Below are 26,121 nucleotides of genomic sequence, written 5' to 3' on the forward strand. Positions count from 1 at the left end.
ATTCCTCTGCAGATGATCAGTTAGCTGTTTTACAACTACCCTTTCAAGAATTTTTGAGAGAAAAGGAAGGTTGGAGCTTGGCCTATAATTAGCTAAGATAGCTGGGTCAAGTGATGGCTTTTTAAGTAATGGTTTAATTACTGCCACCTTAAAAGCCTGTGGTACATAGCCAGCTAATTAAGAAAGATTGATCATATTTAACATCGAAGCATTAATTAATGGTAGGGCTTCCTTGAGCAGCCTGGTAGGACTGGGGTCTAATAGACATGTTGATGGTTTGGAGGAAGTAACTAATGAAAATAACTCAGAACAATCGGAGAGAAAGAGTCTAACCAAATACCGGCATCACTGAAAGCAGCCAAAGATAACGATATGTCTTTGGGATGGTTATGAGTAATTTTTTTCTCTAATAGTTAGAATTGTATTAGCAAAGAAAGTCATGAAGTCATTACTAGTTAAAGTTAAAGGAATACTCGGCTCAATAGAGCTCTGACTCTTTGTCAGCCTGGCTACAGTGCTGAAAAGAAACCTGGGGTTGTTCTTATTTTCTTCAATTAGTGATGAGTAGTAAGATATCCTAGCTTTACGGAGGGCTTTTTTTTTATAGAGCAACAGACTCTTTTTCCAGGCTAAGTGAAGATCTAAATTAGTGAGACGCCATTTCCTCTCCAACTTACGGGTTATCTGCTTTAAGCTGCGAGTTTGTGAGTTATACCACAGAGTCAGGCACTTCTGATTTAAGGCTCTCTTTTTCAGAGGAGGTACAGCATCCAAAGTTGTCTTCAATGAGGATGTAAAACTATACTGACGAGATACTCTATCTCACTCACAGAGTTTAGGTAGCTACTCTGCACTGTGTTGGTATATGGCATTAGAGAACATAAAGAAGGAATCATATCCTTAAACCTAGTTACAGCGCTTTCTGAAAGACTTCTAGTGTAATGAAACTTATTCCCCACTGCTGGGTAGTCCATCAGAGTAAATGTAAATGTTATTAAGAAATGATCAGACAGAAGGGAGTTTTCAAGGAATACTGTTAAGTCTTCAATTTCCATACCATAAGTCAGAACAAGATCTAAGATATGATTAAAGTGGCGGGTGGACTCATTTACATTTTGAGCAAAGCCAGTTGAGTCTAATAATAGATTAAATGCAGTGTTGAGGCTGTCATTCTCAGCATCTGTGTGGATGTTAAAATCACCCACTATAATTATCTTATCTGAGCTAAGCACTAAGTCAGACAAAAGGTCTGAAAATTCACAGAGAAACTCACAGTAACGACCAGGTGGACGATAGATAATAACAAATAAAACTGTTTTTTGGGACTTCCAATTTGGATGGACAAGACTAAGAGTCAAGCTTTCAAATGAATTAAAGCTCTGTCTGGGTTTTGGATTAATTAATAAACTGGAATGGAAGATTGCTGCTAATCCTCCGCCTCGGCCCGTGCTACGAGCATTCTGACAGGTAGTGTGACTCGGGGGTGTTGACTCATTTAAACTAACATATTCATCCTGCTGTAACCAGGTTTCTGTAAGGCAGAATAAATCAATATGTTGATCAATTATTATATCATTTACTAACAGGGACTTAGAAGAGAGAGACCTAATGTTTAATAGACCACATTTAACTGTTTTAGTCTGTGGTGCAGTTGAAGGTGCTATATTATTTTTTCTTTTTGAATTTTTATGCTTAAATAGATTTTTGCTGGTTATTGGTGGTCTGGGAGCAGGCACCGTCTCTACGGAGATGGGGTAATGAGGGGATGGCAGGGGGAGAGAAGCTGCAGAGAGGTGTGTAAGACTACAACTCTGCTTCCTGGTCCCAACCCTGGATAGTCACGGTTTGGAGGATTTAAGAAAATTGGCCAGATTTCTAGAAATTAAAGCTGCTCCATCCAAAGTGGGATGGATGCCGTCTCTCCTAACAAGACCAGGTTTTCCCCAGAAGCTTTGCCAATTATCTATGAAGCCCACCTCATTTTTTGGACACCACTCAGACAGCCAACAATTCAAGGAGAACATGCGGCTAAACATGTCACTCCCGGTCCGATTGGGGAGGGGCCCAGAGAAAACTACAGAGTCCGACATTGTTTTTGCAAAGTTACACACCGATTCAATGTTAATTTTAGTGACCTCCGATTGGCGTAACCGGGTGTCATTACTGCCGACGTGAATTACAATCTTACCAAATTTACGCTTAGCCTTAGCCAGCAGTTTCAACTTTCCTTCAATGTCGCCTGCTCTGGCCCCCGGAAGACAATTGACTATGGTTGCTGGTGTCGCTAACTTCACATTTCTCAAAACAGAGTCGCCAATAACCAGAGTTTGTTCCTCGCCGGGTGTGTCGCCGAGTGGGGAAAAACGGTTAGAAATGTGAACGGGTTGGCGGTGTACACGGGGTTTCTGTTTAGGGCTACGCTTCCTCCTCACAGTTACCCAGTCGGCCTGCTTTCCCGGCTGCTCGGGATCTGCTGGAAGGGAACTAACGGCGGCTAAGCTACCTTGGTCCGCACTGACTACAATGGCCTGGCTAGCTGTAGAATTTTCCACTGTGCGGAGCCGAGTATCCAATTCGCCCAGCCTGGCCTCCAAAGCTACGAATAAGCTACACTTATTACAAGTACCATTACTGCTAAAGGAGGCCGAGGAATAACTAAACATTTCACACCCAGAGCAGAAAAGTGCGGGAGAGACAGGAGAGCCGCCATGCTAAACCGGCTAAGAGCTAGTAGCTGCGCTAAGCTAGCGGATTCCTAAAAACACACACAGTGAATAATGTGTAAATAATTTAGAGGTGATTCAGCAGAGGGAGTGCTTTAGTTAAGGCAAGTGAAGATTACACTGTGAAACAAATCGTTATCTAGATCAATCTAACTACGCAGATTAAACAGCTAACAGATACAGCAAAACACCGCTGTGCTCCGGAACAGGAAGTGATACAATACCGCAGTGAGAGCCAACCACCAGTAGAGGCAAGCCTACCTGCCACATACAGGTCTGGCATGTACCGTGTTTTCAGTGCCCCACAGGTGGCATGGAGCAGTATTAACAGGTTCCGGAACAATATGTCTTTGTTCTAACTGTTCCGGGAACATCAATTTTGGGGTGGGACCAGAAAACCAGAAACGCTGAAATACCGTTTCTGTTTGGAACAAACCAGTTGGGGAAAAGACTTCGGGTTCAAAGACCTGCTTTTTAAAACCAATCTTGTAAAAGTAGCATGATATCGTATCGCGATATAGTATTTTTTCCCCTCCCCCCATCAATTAGAATGTGGTCATCACAATTAAAGAATAATTAAAGTCACCTGCGCTCACAGCTCCCAATAAAAAAACGCCAAGAAGCCGTTATTTCACTAAAATACTTATCGACTGTTCTGGCAACAGCCATAAAAGCACAGAAGAAGAAATGAGCCCCTGGGCAGCCAAGTAAATGCCAAAAATCTTTCTTATTGCTGCTTGTCTGGGAGAAAACCCAGTTATAAGATCACACACCCCCGACAAAAAAGGGAAAACAGATTACCTGAGAAGACTGAAAACAGGCAGACAGGCCTGAGTGCACGCACATGCACGCTCACAGGCGACTGGACTCGCTCACACACAGTAAGTGCAAACACTTGCAGGATTACATGTATACCAAGTGTGCGGCGGCAGCACTGGCGCTTTCTAGCTTCTTTTGAGAAGACGTCAAAATTTGACAAATTCAACAGATGCAAAAAAACAAATGTTGATGGAGAAGATGGTAAACCTCCACCTCCCTCAGCTTCTCTCCTTCCATCCATCCTTTTCTCCCTTCCCACCTGTGCTGCTTCCTTGGCTGGCTACAGTGAGAATATTGAATGAAAGGACTTTCCATCCAGCCAGTCAGCCCGTCTCGGAGGGGAAGGTGGATTTGGAAGGGGTGAGCAGCCTGGCTTCAGGCTTTGATCCTCGGGTGTTATGACAGAGCCTCAGGCTGAGAAATGTGGAGAGCCTCTTCCGCGAGCCGACTCTCCCTCTACACATGCTTTCATAGCCAGTCCTCCTCCACTCCAGTGTCGGCCTCATTTCGATCATTCTCTGGTATACACATGTATCCTTATAAACCCTTCCAGAGTTTATACTGGAACAAAACACGGGTGAAGCAATCATTTTCTGAATCCACTTCTCACACGATTTCCTTTGTGTGATTTTATTCTATATGTAGCTCTGATGAAAGGAGCCGCTTCAACCGCCCCTGCCTGCAAGTGCAGCTCTTTCAGTGTGTGTTTATGCACGTGTATCAGGTCGGGTTTACCTGGGCTGGGTCCACGTCGTTGAGCATGACTATAGATGTGCAGTGGTAATCCAGCACCAATCTCCAGAAGTCTTTCACCGTGTTTGGCAAAGGATGCTGGGTGACGATGAATGCAGATGGCTGTTTGTAGCTCTGGAGCCGGAGATAGAAGGAAGAGGGACAGAAGCGAGAGTATTTGTTTGAATTCACCTCATGCATATGATATAGTGCATAATCCTGACAATTTACCAAGAATAAACCTGTAACCATTTTAAAAATGACCTCAATTCTTGACCCGCCTCATACAAAGTGTTGTTTGCTAAATGGAGATTCTGTGTCTGCAGAGATTACATTAGGACGCCAGTCCTTTAATGTAGTTTCTAGCATAACTTTAGCTAAGCTGAAAGGCCACCTGCTTGTTCTGCAGAAGTGGCAAAAAGTCCATCATTTAGCATGTTTGCCCCATGATGGTGTTACCATATGTTACTTTTTTGTTCATCATGTGCTGTCTTAAGCCTATTCAGGACTTTTGGGGTGTACAAACCCCACTTTTTAACAACATTCCCGGGGGGGTGACAGTGGACAAACTTAGTGTAGCACATGTGCACATTACAGCATGTGCAGTAACTTAACATAAGGACTTCTAAAAATAGGCAAGATGGAAAAAACGTGTTGGACAACATTTTGGATGTTATGTGATGCAGTTTGGACAAAAGAAAAAATAGACAGAAGTCAGCAGTGGATTCATGCAGGAAGAAGTCAGGTGTGTGTTATAAGGACTTTTAAATTCAAAAATAAGCAAGATGGACAAATAAACAATTACACTGGACAACATATTGGGATTTTTGTGGATTGCTGAAGTGTACTTTTATTACTGGAGTTTATTTTGTGTTGTGTATCAATTGCTAGGAAACCCCTATATAAATACCTATTATTATTATTATTATTAGTAGTAGTAGTAACGAACATAAGCCGCCCCAGAGAATAAGTCACAGGATCTCCCAAACTAGTAACCCTGACCCCCCCCCAAAAAAAACAAAAAAAAACAAAAGCAAAGTTATACCCGTATAACCGTATACCCCGAGTCGGGTAAACAGATATTGACAAATGGTCGGGCACATTTTGATTGCTTGGTGAGTTCTGTCAGATGTTTTTTTTTTTTTTTTTTTTTTTTTTAATTCTTCTACCTTCTAACCATCTTATTTCCTGCAGATGTCCTTGACATTCAGGTTCAATGAGTTTTATTTCTTATAAGAATGAATGAAAGACAAAGACTGGTGTTAAAAATGGTCTTGGATTTTCAAAACAGTTGTCCACTGAGGATACTGATTTGAGTGTATAACTGTGATTAGGGATACTGGAGGATCTCTTTGTGTAACTATGTTTGTATGTACGTCATTCTAATCCAATTACATTTTTTTCCACAAATCTGATTGGTTAATCGTGTGAGATTTCAGACCATAAAATATTGCGTAAATGGTGACACTTTTAATGTGTTACTCCATTCCCTGTCCACGCGCGTTGCTACGCAGATGTCAATAATGATGCTGAAGAAGAAGAAGAAAAACAACTGGCGGAGCAACAACACTGAAATGGATAAATTTAAGATACCATACGAAAGTAGTGATGTGGATTCTGCTCACAGAATTTCCACTTTGGCATGAAGATGCTGGTGCCAGGGTAAACTTTGACGAGCCGACCACACCCTTTGTCTGTGTAACATTTTTACTAAACTATATTGTTATGCAGATTAAGATGGAGCCTTCAGTGGGGGACACGGATCCGTGCAAACGTTGGAATTGGATTAGAATGGGAATAACCCCCTGTGCCTCATGATTTGCAGACGTTAATGCTGGATTACAGCCGTAAATACACGTAAAACTCAATTTGCGATCGTAAAATCCAACATTAATGTCCGCAAATCATCAGACACAACAGGGTTAAGATGTCTTAAAAACATCTGATCCAATTTGAATCAAACTTGGCAAACGTGCTGGGTGGAATGAAGTGATTTTTGTTTGGATCAATCAACCAACAAATGCAGAGATCAAAGTCTAATTTTTAGCCTCATGCTAATATACAGGATATATGCAAATTTTATGGAAATGATTTAAGATTGTTATTATTATTTTTAATTGTCTGTGAACTTTAACTTTAATTGTCTGTGAACTTTAACTTTAATTGTCTGTGAACTGCTTAGAAGCTATGACAAGAAAAATGTAGGAAACTTGCAATTCACCAGTAAGATGACAAATATAACTTGCTGCCTTGTGACTTGATGTCAGTTTACCAACCTGTTGTGTCCAAGCTGCAAGAAGTGAGACACTCCAAAAATGATGAAATTCTCTTTTAAAGTCCACATCTGGGGTGGACAGATTATGGGCACCAATAATTGGTCAACCTTGAGCCGCTAATCGGTCGACCCCATATATATTAAAGGGATCAACCACTAATCCAAATTCCGAGAACACTTGAAGCATCTATTTTACTCCACATTCACAGTGTTTACATTTTTAGAACAATCTCAGGTCTGCATGGACTTTTTGAGGCCTCAACAATCAAATTAATTTTTTTCTCAAAGCAAGAACACCAGTAAAGCCTCTATGGCTGGAGGTCTGTTCTTCTGTGCCAGAAGGTGGACTTTGTGAGCCACAATGCTGGCGGGGAGGCATCAGTGGGACAAAATATCACAGGAACCAAACAAACTTCAGCCCCTGATGGAGAAGTCCAAATGGCTCAGTTACAGCAACAACTGATCAAATAAACTAGTTAAAGTGTGGAAAGAAAAACACGAGGATTTCGTGCCAACCAGCGACATTCAACTAAAGCAAAAGAGCGGAGAGTTCAGAAGTTTCTAAAAACGTCCCCCCGCCTCCCAAAACACACACACTCTGTAATATTAACCCCTTTCCCAAACATTTTTTTCCCTTAAAAATTCACAAATTTGTAAAACTTAAATGCATTTTAATTAAGATAACGTAACAAATCTCAATAAGAAGTACTTCTGTTTGTAGCCCCCCAAATAAATGTGCCAGTTTCAGCAACAAAGTCTGTGTTGAGTCTCGATCAGCTCACAGAATCACTTCAATCTTCTTTGTTTATTGTGCCCACATGAATCAGCCTCATTCAGCTATCGCTACCCTTCACATCTACCCAGTCATATGCCCCCCCCCCCACGCCTTCAGTGGATCTCCACTCCACAGGGGGGGCCGCCCCCCGCCAGCCTGAGAGCCACTGTGCCACTGGCAGTGCATGAAATGATTCAGCAGATGAAACGCAAAGCAACTTTTACTGAGTCTGTGTTGGATAATTGCTTTCCTTCTGCGTTCCACTTACCAACACCACTGTAATGTAGCTGAATGTCAAACTCTTGTCGGCTTTTTTATCGCAGTACATTAATTCATCGCTTGCAATTGTATCGAGGAAATTCTCAGTTTTAACGGCATTAACAAGTAAATCTGGAGTGACCGGAATTATGATGGCTTAAATAGGGGACATCTATCTCTCTGGACTGTCATGTGCCGCTTCAGGCGTTCAGCTCTCTGGTTAAGGTTGGTCCCCTCCCACCAGCCCATGACAGCAACTACAACCTGATTAATTGAATAAGTGCTTGTGGGCACATCTGTGACGGCAGATCTGGTTCCTGACTCGCACATAAAACTGAACTATGCCACTCTGCATTATTTATTATTGTTGAATGCCTGAAATACTCGAGACAGAGATTTTCTTTTTTACACCCACATACATACAAGAGCACATTCAGGGGTTTGTTTTCAGGCCAGTATTTAATTTGAACCTAATCAGTACCGCTTAAGGGGACTAAATGACACTTAGAATCCAGCCTCAGTGTGTAGTTCCCTACAACAAAAAGTATGGTGGCCATTATGGGGTGGTAGCTATAGCCAGGTGGTGGTGGTGGTGGGGTGTGTGTGTGAATGAAGAATTATACAGGAAACAAAATTTTATTTAAAAGTATACCACATTATTTGTCTGATCATAACGATTTCAAAAAGGTATAGTTTGGATAATCTATGACTGAATGTTTTGGAGTTACGGGGTAAAAACAACAAGAATTGTGACAAAGGTCAATTTCAGTTTGTTCAGGGAGCTAAGGTTAAAGTTGCTCCAATTTTGGTAACCAATAATTTGCATCACTTTTTTTTAACCGGAATTATAGCAACTTTAATTTTTGTACAAACTGAAATTGACCTTTGTTACCATTTTTGTTGTTTTCACCCCATAACTCCAAAACATTCAGTCACAGATAGTCCAAACTATACCTTTTTGGAATTGTTTTCATCAGACAAATAATGTGGCATATTTTTCAAAATGATTGGAGCATTTTTAAATTTTGACACCATGTAATTCTGCATTGACCCCTACCTGGCTACAGCTACCACCCTGGGATGGCCACCATACATTTTGTGTAGGCCATGATACACTGAGGCTGGATTATAAGTGTTGTTTAGTTCCCTTAAGAGGTACCAAAAACCTGCCTGTATGTGAATAAAATAACTCAGAAGGTTTCAGCCCGATTAGGACCAGAATTGGGGGAAATTATTGAGGGTTATTTAGCCAAGGACCTCACATCCATGAGGGCGGCGTTGATGTAATTGGAACTCTCCCCGTCGATGGTGATCAGGAAAGGGAGGCAGCGATCTGGAGGCAGTACATCCATGCAACGGTTCTTCTCGTGGTTCCTGGGCAGCAGAGCGATGCTGCAGTCTTCCACTCGCAGTGTGGGAGTCACCATGTTCAGAGTCTGTCAGGTTGAAGCAGAGTTGCACATTAGGCACCAGAGTGTGATAATTATCCCCCAATATTTTCTTTTAAAATGCGGAGGGTTTAATCTTCTTAATTTGCATATTTTGTTACTATTTGGAACTTCTCACCCTGAACTCGTCCTTAATGGGGCTGGAGTTGGTCTGTGGGTCCAAGCGGTTCATGTCGTAGTAGACCGAGCGCAGCTGACTGGCTGGAATGGTGGTGTCGCCACAGAGACACGCCTCCAAAATGACATCATGGATGAAGACATACTGCTCCTGCAAAAAACGTCATCCTCATTGCGGATCCATCAGACTGATATGACATATGATCGGCGAAAACATCTGCATGAAACACCCGCGTGACTTTTTAAGCAGCAGCAGATACGGATAAAGTTTTCTCCACAGTTTTTGCTGGAAGAATTCAGTGACCTTTCCACCACCTTGTCATGATAATGCTTTACTCCTCAGGCAGTCTCTGTGACTCATAGTTGTCATTTTAAAGGTTGCATATTTCTTTCATTTTTGTGTGCAAAATCATTTTTAATCTTTATTTTCCAGTTATGTATGGTGGGAGACATGTTAACACAAAAATCCTGCAATTCTGACACCATGTAGGGTAATTCTATGGTAATGGAATTATAAAGACAGCAAAATCTGGACATATTTTAAGTTACCGTTAAAAATGGGCTCTGATTGAGAAGAAAAAGAAAGAAAAAATAAACAGAATATAATAATAATAATAATAATAATAATAGAATAAAGAAACAGTGTCTGCAAAAAAAAACCTGTGTCTAAAATGGCACAACTTGGACCTATTTAAAGTCAAATTCTTCACCTCTTCTGGACTTAAAGCTGTGTAGCCTCTTGGAGTTTAAGATTTAAGTCAATTTTTTCTTTGGCACCACTAAAATTTCATTCCTTTGCATTTAAATAAAGGATCCATAATATGATTTTGCTAATAAGATTTAAAAATCACTGTCTGGAAACTATTTAGAATTTCTCCCCCTGAAGGGTAAAAATTCAAGCAATCAGATGCCATGATCATGTGGGAGCTTCCTCTGATCTAGTAGAGCGATGCTGGGAAGGATGGCGACATCCAATCAGTGTAAAGAAAGGCAGCGTGATGTCAGCTGGCTGATCGTTAAAAAAAAAAAACAGGTGGCAGAAAACACTCAGAAACATCTTATTTCTGTATAAATCTAATATGTGTCTCAAATATTTTGTAAAAAAAAAATTGTAATAAATAAACGCTTATAAATTTAAAAACATTGTTTTTGAAACCAGATAACACAATTTACAAAACATCTTATGGATGTTAGCCTGAATTCGCCAGGAATTCACATCAAGCAAATAGGTCAGGTCACAGATGATCTCAAATCCTCACACATGCGCACATGTGCTTCCTCCTGTAGGTGGCTTTAGAAGGAAAGGATAATATTTGTTATGGAATTCCCCCAAAACAAAATGAGCTGTACTTTTACAACATGTTACAAAAATAAACTCACATTATAATGCTTGGATTTCAGTAGAAACTACGTTTTGTCATTTTTGTGAATTTTGAGAGGCCGAACAGCTTTAATGTCAACTGTAGAACCACAACCCGTAGCACATTTCCTTCTCCCGTCTTCACATCAGTCACTAACCCAGTCGACATGGTGACAGATCTTGGGTCTTGATGTAAATCTATTCTGAAGTGACATTTTCGGCTGACGCTGCTTTGTCACTTCAGACCAAAATCCGCACACGCATAAGGGTCACTGATTTCGAATTTTTTCAGAGAAACATGTTTCCATCTGTTACGTCTGACACACATCATGAACTGCTGACCCACATGTTTGAGAGGCCCCAGCTGGTTGGTGGCGCTGCAGCCCTCAAACCAGAATTCACAGATTGATATCTGATCCTATATACAATAAACAACAACAAGCCTTTCCACTTCCTCGGACAGGCGAAACCACCGGTTAGCGCTTGGCTGCGGGGCGAGGAGCCGAGCCAATGAGTCTGAACACCTGCGAGGGGAAAACACACTTTGAAGGTCACTGGACTTGAGGAGAGTGACTCAGGGTGAACAACATTTGGTCTCCAGTTACTCAAATCCCAATTCATACGTCAATGATGAAGTATTTCTCCATTAAGCCCAATGATGCTTGTGATTTAACGAGAATTACGGTGAAATGATGCATTCAACGACACTACGGACACCTCCAGATGGCCCGTGTTCAGCAAAGTCCTTTGCTCACCCACATCAGCATCAAGCTGCAGGATGAGCCAGGGATGTTTGCAGCCATCAACATGAGATAAATGCTCGCAGTTACGAGCCTCAGAACCATTTTACTGCAAAATGCGTTGTCAAGTTCTTGCAGGTAGGATTCTGGGAGTTAGGGTGTGCAAAATGAGAAACAATCATTAAACATGTAAAGGTGCCGTGACTGATTATACAACTGCACATACACTGAAAACGTCTCCAGCTGCAAAAAAACAAACAAACAAACAAACAAACAGAAAAAAAACAAACAACAAAAAAACTGGATTGGCGACGTAAACAACACATTCCAAGCAGGCTAAACCACAGCCTCGCCATCTAAAATCAGCTTTACAGTTTTAAAGCTGTCCATATACTTGTACAAACTAGGGTAGGCTCGGGATGTGATACTTCGATACCAAGTTGACGCCAACATTCTGAAAACATGCCAATACTAGTTTCTCTGCTGTGTTCATAGTATGGTTGGTCGATTTTTTGCACAGCTGCTGTAAATGTCAAGTGCAGAAAAACAGCTCCCACTGCAACAGCAACAGCTTTACAAACAGTCAAAATGGCAGCGACCTTCCAGAAATGCACCCAGAAATCACATTTAAATGCTAAAAACTCTTCACTGCAAAAAAGTGGTGTCTAGAAACAAGATAAAAACATTAAATCTGAGGGAAATTATTTTGCTGCATGGACAGATCATTTCAGTTGATAAGATATCTTGAATTAAGATTGTTAAATCTAGAACTAAGCATGTTGAACACTTAAGAAATTAACCCTTAAAACAAGATCTAACACTTCTAAATCTAAAGTTTTTTTAATCTTGGTACACTGCAAAGTATTTGTTTCTTACCAAGATAAAAAAAAACTTTAGATTTGAAGTGTTAGATCTTGTTTTAAGGGTTAATTTCTTATTTTAAGTGTTCAATATGCTTATTTCTAGATTTAACAATCTTAATGCAAGATATCTTGTCAACTGAAATGATCTGTCCATGCAGTGAGATAATTTCCCTCAAATGTAGTGTTTTTATCTTGTTTTTAGACACCACTTTTTTGCAGTGAAGTTTTTAGCATTTAAATGTGATTTTTGGGTGCATTTCTGGAAGGTTGCTACCATTTTGACCGTTTGTAAAGCTGTTACTGTTGCAGTAGAAGTTTGTCAAGTGAAATTCTCTGTCCATGCAGCAAGATGATTTCCCTCAGATTTAGTGTTTTCATCCTGTTTTTAGACAACACATTTTTGCAGTATTCTGACCAAAAATATGGTCGGACTCCAATCCACATATCTGGTTTATCTCTCATATAGAGGGTCGTTAGACTGACTTAAAGGCTCCAACTGCCATTAGGTCTGCTAGATTCGAGTGGCTGGAAAGGAGTGGCTGAGAAGGAAAGCTTTTTTTGATGCTGACAAAAGAGCGACTCCGACATCTACTGGCAGAAAAAAACCCTCAATTAAACCACCTGATTATTCTGCTGAGATTTATTTGAGTTAAATAACATAATTATTTTTAAAAATTGCTGCATAAAGAAGGCCATTGACCACATTGGGGATATGTTCTTTAACCGTACCTCTGTCTGGACCATGTTGACCCTCCGTGAGCGCAGCTCTCTCACGCAGTTGTAAATGTCCACAACACCTTCTCTCTCCGCCATGTCCAGCATGATGTCTATAACGATAAAGCAGCCTGTCCGCCCGGCGCCGGCACTGCAGGCAAACAACACAAGGCTGGTTGTAATCTGGAGCAGAACATCTTACAAGGGTTAAACTACAGTGTATTTTACAATACGGTTGCAGTAATCAGAAGACCAACGTGAGACTTATATCAGCAAAAACAGGGAGCAGAAAATTATACTGTGAATTTATTTTAGTGGGTAAAATACACTTAAATATCTTTCTCCAAAGCTATGAACAAATAATCTAATAAAAACCTGTTTTCTCCTGCCCTGGTCACATCTCGGCATGTTGATTGTTTTGCTTGCTGAGGTTTGTGCCTCCTGAATTAGAGTCATTTGTAGTTTTCATAGCACTGAATATTTCATTTGGATGAACAGCCCTGTTAATATTAATATGACGTTAAGACTAACAAACAGTGCTGTTTGGTACATGTTTGAGGCTGAGCTGCATCTGCTGTGCTATGAAAACAGCACGAATAATGACCCTTAGCATGTCTAGTTTTCAATCAAGAAACAAATTGAAACCTGAATGCCTGAAGTATAATATCAACTGCATGACTGGACGTAAAACAGTCGGACAGATAGAAACACGAGTATGCAAACCAACCTGCAGTGAACCACCATGGGCCCAGCGTTGGTCAGTGTCTTGGACTTAACTCTCCTGATGAATCCCAGCAGGCCCGTAGCGTGGTAGGGCACGCCGTGGTCAGGCCAGCCAGTGAAGTGAAACTGTCGAATTTCCCGGATCTCATGAGCCCCTCTCTGAGTTATCATGTTAAACACACACAGCACAGCGGAAGATGAGCGGAACACAGTTATGAGCAGAGGATGGAGAATGTGGACAATGTGAGAGGTCCTTCTAAAGTAAATGCACTGCTGGATTGAATACAAATATGCAGTAAAGAGATCATGGATACACCAGAAGAGAAAGGCTGCAAAGATTCCATTATCTCCCAGCAAATTGAATGTTCAAGGCTGTGGTGGCCTTTTTTCCCCTCTTTTTGTTAGTGACTACTTCTTAATCGTGAGCCGTCCTTCCAGTGACACAGGGTCGCTTATTTCATCCGTTCTGAGCACCGTCAAACCTTCAGTTTGCAGGTTTTTTTGCAGTAGCCCTGGGTTGTACCTTTTGCTGTTCCAGGGATGTAAACAGCAGCAGGAGCTGAATGTTGAGACGTGGTTCAGTGGGTTTCACAGGAAAACTTTCTTGACGTAAAGTAAACACTATACCAGTACTATTCCTCAGTGACAATCAGGTTCAGTCAAGTCTGAGAGTGTGCACTGGTACTGTGCATCGCTGCATCCATGACACTATACGTAACCACCTAAAATGTTGGTAAGACCTTTCTATTACACAAGGGGTTTGGTTCAGTTGACTGGGCTGCTTGTCTGGGTCATCCTGAAAATTTGCGGGATCCCCAACAAGCTGCTGGATAACATAGCAAGTTTATACAGAGGTTTGATGAGTGTGGAGGCAGAATCTCAGACTTCTTCTCAGGAATTCTTATCAGGAATGTGTTCTGACTCCTACACAGTTTCATGCTTGCTGGGTAGGGTTGTGTAAACCAGAAGCTCAGGTGCCATTGTTAGCGAGAACATTTACCGATGTTGACATAGCAGATGATGCTGTGATTTGTTAGAATTCAGTCAGAATGTCTGAGTTTGTGATTGCCCTGGATCAAGACTAAGATTCAGGCTTTCAATGAATTCCTGGTATCTACCTGCAGTGAAAGTGTTGGTGTTGCCGAGTGAGATTTCACCTATCTCGGCAGGGATGTTCGTGTCTTTGAGGCCTTGTCCTTTGAAATTGAGAAACCCTTGGAAAGGCCTCATGGAGTCATGATGTCCCTGGACAAATGGATTTGCCGATACCTTTCTAGGAGAATGAAAGTTAAAGTTCCTAGGGTTCCCGAAGCTTCTGGTCTTACTGTGTGGTTGTGAGACATGGACACTAAACGGTGACCTAAGGTAACAATTGTACATCAGATACTAGTTTTCTTCGGCGGATGCTTGGGTTCAGATGAGGATTCAGATGAGTATCACTGACATTGTGAGGGAATGTCAACATCAATATTTAGGGCCCATTCACACAATGACATGAATGGACCCTAAATTTACATGATGACTGAATGCAGCTCAGCAGAACGCTACGTTGTACTGGCAGAACTTGATGATAGCAAAGGTCCACTGATTTACTGCAGGACGTAGTTCAACTTTCAGCATCGGAGGGCGGATGCATTGGTGGTGCACTCCGTGTAGCCGTAGCCTTGCTTGGCGGAGCTGATTGTCGTCCCCGCATTTATGCAATTTTGCGATTGTGTCGCTTGCTACTGGTACGTTGTCGAGACAACTTCTCCATAATCCTTCACATTTCTTCATATCTCTACATATTTCATCAAGCACAAGGGATCCAGAGGAGGTGGTGCATCCAGGCAAGTCTCCGACATTGGCCGGTGGAGGTGAATAGAGCAGTAACAGTGTACTCATGGCGGTGACATAGTGGTAGCGGAGCTCAACTCCTGCCAACGTTTTAGCATGATTGCCGAAGATTTTAAGCATGCTGAAAATTTTTCTGTGACCACGACAAACATTGAACTCCTGCTGAGTCTGGCAGACCTCAGCACTAGCTGACGTTAATCAACTCTCACCGTCAGCAAACTCTGGGCTAATTGTCAGAATGTGAATACACTAAGCACACACACAGCTCATTGTTGAGGACGACTGGAAATGTCCAAGGAGTCGCACATGTAGTTTTGAGGGACATATGATTGTCTGCGTGGGTGGTTACCATCTGGGACTCAAGTTCTATAGTGTGGTTGGGTGTGGTGATACGCGCCCTTGGTCCTGACCTTACCTGATCTTTTATTATATATGTCTTTTTTTTTCATTTCAAGTAAAGTGGATTTTTGTTTTGCACGAGTGCTGCTAATTTAAAATGACAATAAGATGGAAAGAAATCTAAATCAGGACCTGAAGGACTCGTTTGGAAGAATGTGTTCCAAATCAAAAAAGTACCTTCTCTACAGCAAAGGTCCTGATGACGTACTCTGACAGCAGCTCAGTCTCGATCAGTGTCACCTTAATGTCTCTGTAGATCTCGGTGTCGTCAGGCCAGTATTTACAGCATTTCACCTGGAGGAGGGACAAGCAAACAGGTCTGGACGCATGTGCACATTTTGCATGTGAAATGGAAATTATAACCATGCATGCACACATGCGCACACTTTCAGTCCTTTTAAGGTCTGCAGGTTAGCTGGGCCTAATCCCCCCCACAATATTCCTCATTGTCACATAACATTACCTCCCATTTGTGACCTGATATTTCAGTTTCTGGAGAATTTCTTTCAAGTCACAATGAGATTTGCTTTGTGTTTGCTCCCCCCCGCAAGTCAAGAATCTGCTGTAAATGGGAATCTGAAGTATCGATGGAGAACTCATTCACACATTATTGCTTTTTCATTCCCACACTGATAATGTGAAAATGAGACTAAAGGTAAACCTTTCAGAGCTCTGGAACGGAGCAGAATAGGCACTGGGGGGTGTAAGATTTCATCACCTTAAATTACCAGTGCAAAGAATGGGGACAAAATAATAATAATAATAATAGTAATAATAATAATAAAAAACGGAGCAACGCAAATGGATGAGGGAGATATAATGACAATCCAATAATGATATGAAATAATAAACCCTCAGGTGTTTGAAACTGATTTCCCAACAGAACTCTAAAACACCCCACTGGAAATATTCCTTGTATTAGGTATCATAGAGTGTAGAATTACCCACCCTCCTCATTTCTCCCCGTTCAATTAAACTGTTGACACTGAGGGAGTATGGGCGGTAATCGAGATTGGCATCGCGGAGTTGTATCAGAGAATGATAATTTTTGATGAGGGACAAACACAACATCATCCCCAACTAGGTTCAATTTTCATATTTGGAGCCGATGTGCTGATTAGGAATAAAATGAGATTTTGTTTCGAGGAGTGGCGTGCACAGAGGAGGGACTTTCACATCTCTCTCGCTCTTTCTCTGCGACACCCTCGATGACTAATCCCCGATGACAATCACAAATCCGCCATCCGCTTCCAGCCAGATTGAATTAGGCAAAAGCCATTACCTTATTACTTCGCACTGAATCAGGTGCCTGGTTTTGGTGGGGGAATTAGCCTTTGGGCTGAATTATGCTAGGATACACACAGATGTTCTTTTGCACGCACGCAGTTGTGTGCGTGTGCAACTCCTTCACTCACACAGCAGCACACTGTCTTCCAAACCAAATCTCTCATACATCAAAGTGTGCTGAGTGCTCTCCCCCCACGTGTGTGCGTGCCAGGATTTCCCAGAGTTCATCAGCAACTGTGCTGAGCAGATGGTCCACTGTGATATGGCGAGGTGATTTTATGGGGCCCTCTGTGGAGCCACCGTCAGTGTGACCAACTGTGCCTACCGCCCGCCATTGGACAAGGATCATATAACAGACGGTTTGGGGGCCTGGGCCCGCGGAAGACGTCACCGCAGCTAAGCAGGTGTGGAGAAGGTGTGGGGCGGTGCAGGACTGGCTCAGCTACTGTAGAGAAACGGCCTAATGAGGTACCAAGAGATGAAGCTGTGAATCATTATCGTCTCCGCTACATTTAAGCTCCACCTAAAATGCACATCAGCAAAATCAAGGTGTGCCTGTGTGTTCGGAGCTACCCGCACCGATCTGTACCAAATCCCCCAACAGTCAAAGCATTAAGTTGGACGTTAAGACCTTCATTTTCTCTTGATTATAACTTAACCAGGAGGAATTCCAGTGTGAGTTAAGTAGAACCAATTCAGGCTGAAGTAAGACTCATGGTTTCCCCCTGAAGTCAAACTACACGGTGTGGTAAGAAAACAAAATGATGTACCATTCGTTTGAACATTATGAACCCATCTCCTTTCTCAATAACAAGGGATCTTTTTTTTGTCCAGCGAGGAGAACATTAAGGGACATTTGCGCTCACGAGAGCCTGTTGAAGCTGGCGGCTACAGCGGTGTATAATCTCGTGTTATGAAGCCACTCGGATGAAACAGTAGTCAGCCGCCTGGATGCCTCGCTCGTAATGAAGGCCATCAATCAGCTTCTCTCTTCTCACTGATCAGATCGAGGGGAAAAAAAGAGCTGCTGGCATGAGACATCCGTGGATCACTAAGTCAGGGACACATGCACACATAGGTGAGTAAAAATACTCAAAGAAGCGAGCTGGGTTTTGCCTCGGGACACAATCCAACTGGTCGTCTGTCAGACGTCCAGGGGCAAAGTAAACCTTATTGAGCTGAATACCCACCCTGCCCACTTCCACTAGGTTGGTCACCATGACGATAGCCGCCATGTTCTCCTGCCAAACCATTCTCCAGAAGTCAAAGACCGTCTCCTGCATGGGGCCTTGGGAAGAGAACCAGACAGAGAGCCAGTGAGATCATCTTACACAGAAGACACAAACTTAGATTAGGAGATCTTACAGTCTTACAGCAACAACGCAAACGTGTGGAACATTTAGTCCAAATGTGTCCGAGCCAATTTATATTCCCTCCTCCCATCAATGTTACAATCAACTGTGTTTGTTTGTTTGTACAGGTACAAGATACCTGAAAAATTAACAGACCTGCGTTTTCTCCCTTGGACAAGACACTTCATCTACATTAACCCCAAACCACCCGGCTGTCACTGGGGATCTGCTTTGGCTGGGGAAGTAACCTGCTTCAGACTGGTGTCCCATCTATCAGCAGTCTTACACTCTTGTCTGATACACTGTATGTAGGGGAAACCAGGGCACGGTGAATCACAGGGCACACTGAATCAGTAGTTATGCAAAACTACATATATAATTGCAGCAGTTATGCCATATTTTTATGCATGAAGACATCCCGCTTATAAATTAATGTTTTGTTTTTGGATACATTAAAGGTAAAATTAAGTGGCAAGTGAAGTCAGTTTTTTCCTATCAAAAGTCAATTTTGTGGATGTCAGTGTCTTTGTATTTATTTATCACAACAGAGAAAAGGTGGCCCAAAAAAATATTAGTTAGAAGACTACCCCATCCAACTGATGAGCATGTGTTATGTCTTCTCCAGACTATCAGCTATTTCATAACATGACTCATGTGTGTCACATGCACCCGGGTCACAGTGAATCAGTCTAGAAAGTGATTTACTAAGCCCCAGTATCAAATGGATGACAAATATTACTTGTTGAAGCTTTACATTTATGTTTCCATGAATTATTTCTATAATTTGTGGATATGAACAACTGTTTTCACATTTAAACAGACATTTTGACAGTTGTATTTATAATAGTTTCTAAAGGACTTATATCACTATATAAGACACTCACACATTACATAACTGGTTTGCTGGATTATAGTTTGTATATGCATCAGCATATATTTAATAATTTTGAAGAAATCATGTGTTTTTTCATTATATTCTAAGTTGATTGATTCACCGGGGTACAGTGAATCAAAATTTTAAAATTGATTTTAAACACCTGCAAATTACACTTGGGGAGACATAAATAACACAGCCTTATAAACAATAACCTGCTGTAATAAATCCACAATAGAATGACCTAAACCTATACATAATGTGTTTATGCTGCCACAAAATAACATTTCTGATCCACTGTGCCCCGGCTTCCCCTAAGCATTGGCAAAGGCGGTCCTCAAGGAGTATTGGGCATTTTCTGTCTTTTTTGAGAAAATGCCCTTTATTCAAAAAGAGTTCATTATATTTCAAGAAAGCTGTGAATCCAGATACACTTTCAAGCTCAAGCTTTCAAGCATTATTTCCGCTTTACTTTTTCCTTTCTTATTTCTGATTGTAAACCTTTATTATACTTATAAAACATAACTATAGCATATATATTTTGAAAGTACAGGTTGTCCTGAAAAAAGAGAAATAAACTTGATTGTGGGATGCAGGGAGAGCTGTTAACAGCAATAATAAAACATTCATGCCAGGCACGTGAACTGTCCAAAAAATGCCCTCGGACCCCAGAGGGTTAACCACTGAATCTGAAACATGACGGTAGATGCGTGAAACGAAAGGGTATTCCATGTGATGTCAGTGACCCTATGGCCTTGGCGGAGGTTTGCGCTCTCCAAGTGCTTCGAGTTTGTTTCATATAACAGCTAAAATAGATCCTTGTCCTTTGATATTGTATTAATTTATAAACAACAGAAAATGGACTTTCATTTTGGTGTGTCACTGCACTGACTTTGTGTACTTCCAAAAAAATAAAAGAAATAGACTTTGTGTACTTCCTCAGTGCAGTGAAAAAAAATCATGCCAGAAATTAGTCCAGCTTTTCATTCTAACTTCATCCTAACAGCTCTTCATGCCTCCACACGGCTTACAGTGTAGTGGATTTGATTTGTGTGTGTGTGTGTGCGCGCGTGCATGCATGCATGCATTGTATGGAACCAAATTTGCATGATAAATGGAACTAAATTGCACTCTAAATGCAACACAACAGAAATGGGACGAATAATTCATGTCATGTGACATACAACCCCAATTCCAATGAAGTTGGGACATTGTGTAAAATGTACATAAATACAGAAAACAATGATTTGCAAATCCTCTGCAACCTATATTCAATTGAATACACCACAAAGATAAGATACTTAATGTTCAAACTGATAAACTTTTTTGTTTTTGTGCAAATATTTCCTCATTTTGAAATGGATGCCTGCAACACATTTCAAAAAAGCTGGGACAGGGCAACAAAAGTTGATGAATGCTCACAAAACACCTGTATGGAACATTCCACAGGTGAACAGGTTCACTGGAAACAGGTGAGTGTCATGACTGGGTAAAAAAGGAGCATCCCCAAAAGTCTCAGCCATTCACAAGCAAAGATGGGGCGAGGATCACCAATTGTGAACAACTGTGTGAAAAAACAGTTTAAGAACAATGTTTCTCAACATTCAACTGCAAGGGATTTAGGGATTCCATCATCTACAGTCCATAATATATTCAGAAGATTCAGAGAATCTGGAGAACTTTCTACACGTAAGCAACAAGGCCAAAAACCAACACTGAATGCCCGTGACATTCGATCCCTCGGGCAACACTGCATTAAAAACCGACATCATTGTGTAAAGGATCTTACCGCGTGGGCTCAGGAACACTTCAGAAAACCATTGTCAGTTAACACAGTTCGTCGCTACATCTACAAGTGCAAGTTAAAACTCTACCATGCAAAGTGAAAGCCATACATCAACAACATCAACAACATCCAGAAACGCTGCTGCCTTCTCTGGGCCCGAGCTCATTTGAAATGGACAGACAAAAAGTGGAAAAGTGTGCTGTGGTCTGATGAGTCCACATTTCAAAATGCTTTTGGAAATCATGGACGTTGTGTCCTCTGGACAAAAGAGGAAAAAGACCATCCAGATTGTTACCAGCGCAAAGTTCAAAACCAGCATCTGTGATGGTATGGGGGTGTGTTAGTGCCCATGGCATGGGCAACTTACACATCTGTGATGGCACCATCAATGCTGAAAGGTACATCCAGGTTTTGGAGCAACACATGCTGCCATCCAAGCAACATCTTTTTCAGGGACGTCCCTGCTTATTTCAGAAAGACAATGCCAAGCCACATTCTGCACGTGTTACAACAGCGTGGCTTCGTAGTAAAAGAGTGCGGGTACTAGACTGGCCTGTCTGCAGTCCAGACCTGTCGCCTATTGAAAATGTGTGGTGCATTATGAAGCGCAAAATACAACAATGGAGACCCCGGACTGTTGAACAACTGAAGTCGTACATCAAGCAAGAATGGGAAAGAATTCTACCTACAAAGCTTCAACAATTAGTGTCCTCAGTTCCCAAAAGCTTATTGAGTGTTGTTAGAAGGAAAGGTGATGTAACACAGTGGTAAACATACCACTGTCCCAGCTTTTTAGAAACGTGTTGCAGGCACCCATTTAAAAATGAACAAATATTTGCACAAAAACAATAAAGTTTATCAGTTTGAACATTAAATATCTTGTTTTTGTGGTGTATTCAATTGAATATGGGTTGAAGAGGATTTGCAAACCGTTGTATTCTGTTTTTATTTACATTTTACACAACATCCCAACTTCACTGGAATTGGGGTTGCATATAGCACCAATCAAATGATAAGGATCCAATCAGCTGTTATATAAGTAGAAATATGTTGTGAGTGGGTAAAATCATTCTGGTTGAGTTTGATGCAAACACTTTAGCTGTATCTGCAGTACTTATGAATTGACTGCAAGTCCAGAATAATTCTGTCATTAACAAATAATTATTTTTGTGTAATCGCTCTTACAATACAGTCGTGTCAGAATTACTGGCAACTGGTACTTTTAAGTGCAGCATTTAAAATGTAAAACCAACCATGTCCAGCAGGTGGCATACAAGCTACATCCATATAAGCTATCAACCATCCAGCAGGTGGCAGTGTTCAGTCAGTGGCAGAAAGGTGTACTGGCAAAACAAACTTGCGTTTTGGATTACGCCAGTGCATCAAAGTTTACCAGTTTCTAATCTGTTGATCCTTATTATATGCCAGGTTAATGTAGGGAATGAGAAGATGATAGTATTTATAAATTTGGAGTTATCGTGTCAACAAATCGTATTTTTACTGCATTTTAAAGGGTACAAACCGAGGCTATTCCAAAGCCTGGAGAAAAGAAAAATAAATGAGGCAAAGGTGACACTAAAACCTGTTCCTGTTTCTATCACGGTGTGTGTGTGTGTGTGTGTGTGTGCAGCACATTATAATGCTTATATTTATTAGTCCTCCTCATCAATTCAGTCACAGATCGGAACATGGCAGGTGAGGATTAAAAAAAATTAAATACCTAAAAGCAGGGACCCTTCCAGTGCCTTTCATATTTAAAACTTCACTGAGCAGTGAATGTAGATTGATAAGAATTTAATTATTATTCTGGTTAATTAAAAGTATTAATATTAGTTTTAATCAAGTGCCAAGAAAAAATTACTTCTGACAAATTAATTAGTGAATGCAAATCTGCACAGTTGTGCCTTCTCCTGTGTTCACTCAAATCATCTGGAGACGTAAAGAACAATGCACACGCTTGCACATACACACGTGCACCACACATGAACACAAATGCACACATATAAACACACACATATACAGTACAAACAGTGGACTTTTTCTCAGTGTAACTAATGCTGCATAAGAGGCTGAATTAAAGGGTTTCTGCAGAAAGCTTTTAAAAATAAACTAGAAGGACACTCCAACAGGGCTTGATCCTGATCTACTGTCCTGCAGCTTTTCCATCTCTTTTTGCTGTCAACAGCTGCTCTTCTGGATCAGGTGTTTTCAGCTAATAAAGACCTGACAGTTACTAATTCTTGATGAAACTAGAGCACCGCGCTCCTACAGTGCAAAAATCCACCAACACTAATTTCTAGTACCACAAATTTTTACCTTGGAAAAAATTCTCAAGGTTAAAGTCCTGTTAGAAGTGCCTTTTCATAAACTAAAATATGCTTAAAAAAAGAAAAATACAGATCAAAAGTGCTTTTCAATATTAAAATCAAATATCTGATAAATCTGTAATCTGGATCAGATCTGGATTAAATTTAGTCAGGTGATAGTGAGTGACAGTCTGCACCTCACTTTCAAATATGAGAGTGACTGGGGCATGTTTGATTAAGATATAATGAAAAATATACATTAAATGGGGGTTTCAATGTAAAATTTAAATGGCCACAAAATCTGTAATCTGGATCAGATCTGGATCAAACTTGGTGAGGTGATAGTGAGTGCCAGTCTGCACCTTACTGTCAAATATGAGAGTGATCGAGGCACCTTTGCTTAAGATATAATGAAAAAATACATTAAATGGGATTTTCAATGTTAAATTTAAATGGCCACAAAATCTGTAATCTGGATCAGATCCGGATGAAACCTTGTCAGTCCATAAAGGATGCCATCCTACATAACGTTTTAAAATATGAAAGAAATTCAGTCTGTTTTGACAGTTATGAATTTTTGAAAATTTGACCAATGTTAAAGGATAGGGATTTTTCCAATTTTCCAAGATTTTTCCTGACTTTGCCCTTTGCCCTTTAAAATTGAATCAGTTCTTGCCTATCAGGATATGAATCATCTGTAAAAATTTCATAACGACATAAAGTGTGGGTTACAGGCTGTTCACAAACAGACATACAAACAAACACGGGCAAAAACATAACCTCAGCCCAGTTTCATGGGTGGAGGTCATTAAACCATCTGCCACAGCTGACCAGGCACCACCAGGAGGAATGTAACGGGGCTGCAACACAGTTTTGTTGGATATGTATGTACTGTGTATTTCATTTGGTTTGTGTAAGATTCTATTCACTATACAGATTGTTTTTACCGGAAAAAGTGGAAGCTGTGGTTGCTGGAACAATTCTGTAAAAAAGTACAATAAAATTCTGAAAATACCTTTTTTAAAAGAAAAAAATAGTAATTAAAGGAAAATGAGGTTCAGCAAGCAAGCACCACTATTTTGTCAAGTTGTGAGTTAGTCTGAAAATGTAATGAACTGCAGAATATTTTTTTTTATATTGATATACAGCCAACTCATGTCAAAACAGACTATTTTTTTCAGGATTCTTCATATTAAAATAATTTGTACAAATACCTTAAAATATGTTAATATGGCAATATGATATACAGTTCATGATATTTTCAGAGTAGTTCCTGTTGTGTGACAGCACAGTGGTGCAAGCCGTAAACATGCTCGCCTCCCAAGACAAATATCCTAGGTTCAAGGCTGCTCCAGACTCAGTCACCTTATATGAGCTCTGTTAGAAAACTATCCGACCTTTGCAAAAACGATAAGGATTTGAATCATGTGCGCTTGCATCAGCCAAGCTTGAACCTTCGTGTGCATGCGTGAGTTTTTTCACGCCTGTCGGTTGCGTCATTCGCCTGTGAGCACGCTTTGAGTGAGCAGTGGTCCACCCCCCTCGTCGGATTTTCATTGCGAGGAAAATATCTGAACAATTTGGAGCTTTGCTGCATCAAATTTTTCCAGAAACTGTGAGAGACAGCCAGGTGGACACCATTCAGAAGATTCAGACGGCTTTCAGGGACGATTCTATGGGGATCACACAGATTAAGGAGTGTTACAGCCGGTTTAAAGACGGCGCCCAATGGCTGAGGGCGCACCGCGCTCCGAGCGGCGATCGACAGGCTGAAACGACCAGATCATTTCCAAAGTGAATGCTGTGTTGATCCTGGACGTCGTCTGACTACCAGAGAAATGGCAGAAGATGTAGACATAGCACTTTTTAGGCACATTCCACTGTTACAGGAGTTTTTGTCATGAAAGACATGCAGAGGAATTCGACACGAACCCGCTAATGGCGCAGGACAAAAGCACCTCCGTGTTATTATACATGTATCTGCAACAGTTAATGCAGTCTTTTTACACCCGTGCGCAGTGGTAGGACATGCGGTGGGTGGGGGGGTATCTTGGACCCTATGTGTCTGTCTGTCCATGTGTGCACGAAATAACACTGATGGATGTCAGCTAAGAACAAAGTCATTTGATTTTGTGACAAATCAGTTTGGTTTCAAGTAAGTGGTTAAAGATACACCAATGGTTACCACTGAACATAAATATCAAATCAAATCAAATCAATTTTATTTATATAGCGCCAAATCACAACAAACAGTTGCCCCAAGGCGCTTTATATTGTAAGGCAAAAGCCATACAATAATTACAGAAAAACCCCAACGGTCAAAACGACCCCCTGTGAGCAAGCACTTGGCTACAGTGGGAAGGAAAAACTCCCTTTAACAGGAAGAAACCTCCAGCAGAACCAGGCTCAGGGAGGGGCAGTCTTCTGCTGGGACTGGTTGGGGCTGAGGGAGAGAACCAGGAAAAAGACATGCTGTGGAGGGGAGCAGAGATCAATCACTAATGATTAAATGCAGAGTGGTGCATACAGAGCAAAAAGAGAAAGAAACACTCAGTGCATCATGGGAACCCCCCAGCAGTCTAAGTCTATAGCAGCATAACTAAGGGATGGTTCAGGGTCACCTGATCCAGCCCTAACTATAAGCTTTAGCAAAAAGGAAAGTTTTAAGCCTAATCTTAAAAGTAGAGAGGGTGTCTGTCTCCCTGATCTGAATTGGGAGCTGGTTCCACAGGAG

The 26,121-nt window shown here is 41.1% G+C and overlaps 1 protein-coding gene across 6 annotated transcripts in view; it reads right to left on the reverse strand.

The window, feature by feature from the left end:
* Positions 1-26,121, reverse strand: part of LOC117521153 (receptor-type tyrosine-protein phosphatase mu-like) — a 467,264-nt gene that overhangs the window by 12,139 nt on the left and 429,004 nt on the right. For all 6 annotated transcript variants that reach the window (XM_034182503.1, XM_034182501.1, XM_034182498.1 and 3 more), the window contains 7 exons: positions 18,260-18,357; positions 15,960-16,076; positions 13,552-13,706; positions 12,840-12,975; positions 9,149-9,298; positions 8,845-9,018; positions 4,278-4,409 (listed from right to left, as the gene is read on the reverse strand). In XM_034182503.1, coding sequence (XP_034038394.1) covers positions 4,278-4,409; positions 8,845-9,018; positions 9,149-9,298; positions 12,840-12,975; positions 13,552-13,706; positions 15,960-16,076; positions 18,260-18,357 — 962 coding nt within the window. The remainder of the gene's footprint in view (positions 1-4,277; positions 4,410-8,844; positions 9,019-9,148; positions 9,299-12,839; positions 12,976-13,551; positions 13,707-15,959; positions 16,077-18,259; positions 18,358-26,121) is intronic.

The sequence above is a fragment of the Thalassophryne amazonica genome, chromosome 12 (assembly GCF_902500255.1).
Source record: "Thalassophryne amazonica chromosome 12, fThaAma1.1, whole genome shotgun sequence".
NCBI lineage: Eukaryota > Metazoa > Chordata > Actinopteri > Batrachoidiformes > Batrachoididae > Thalassophryne > Thalassophryne amazonica.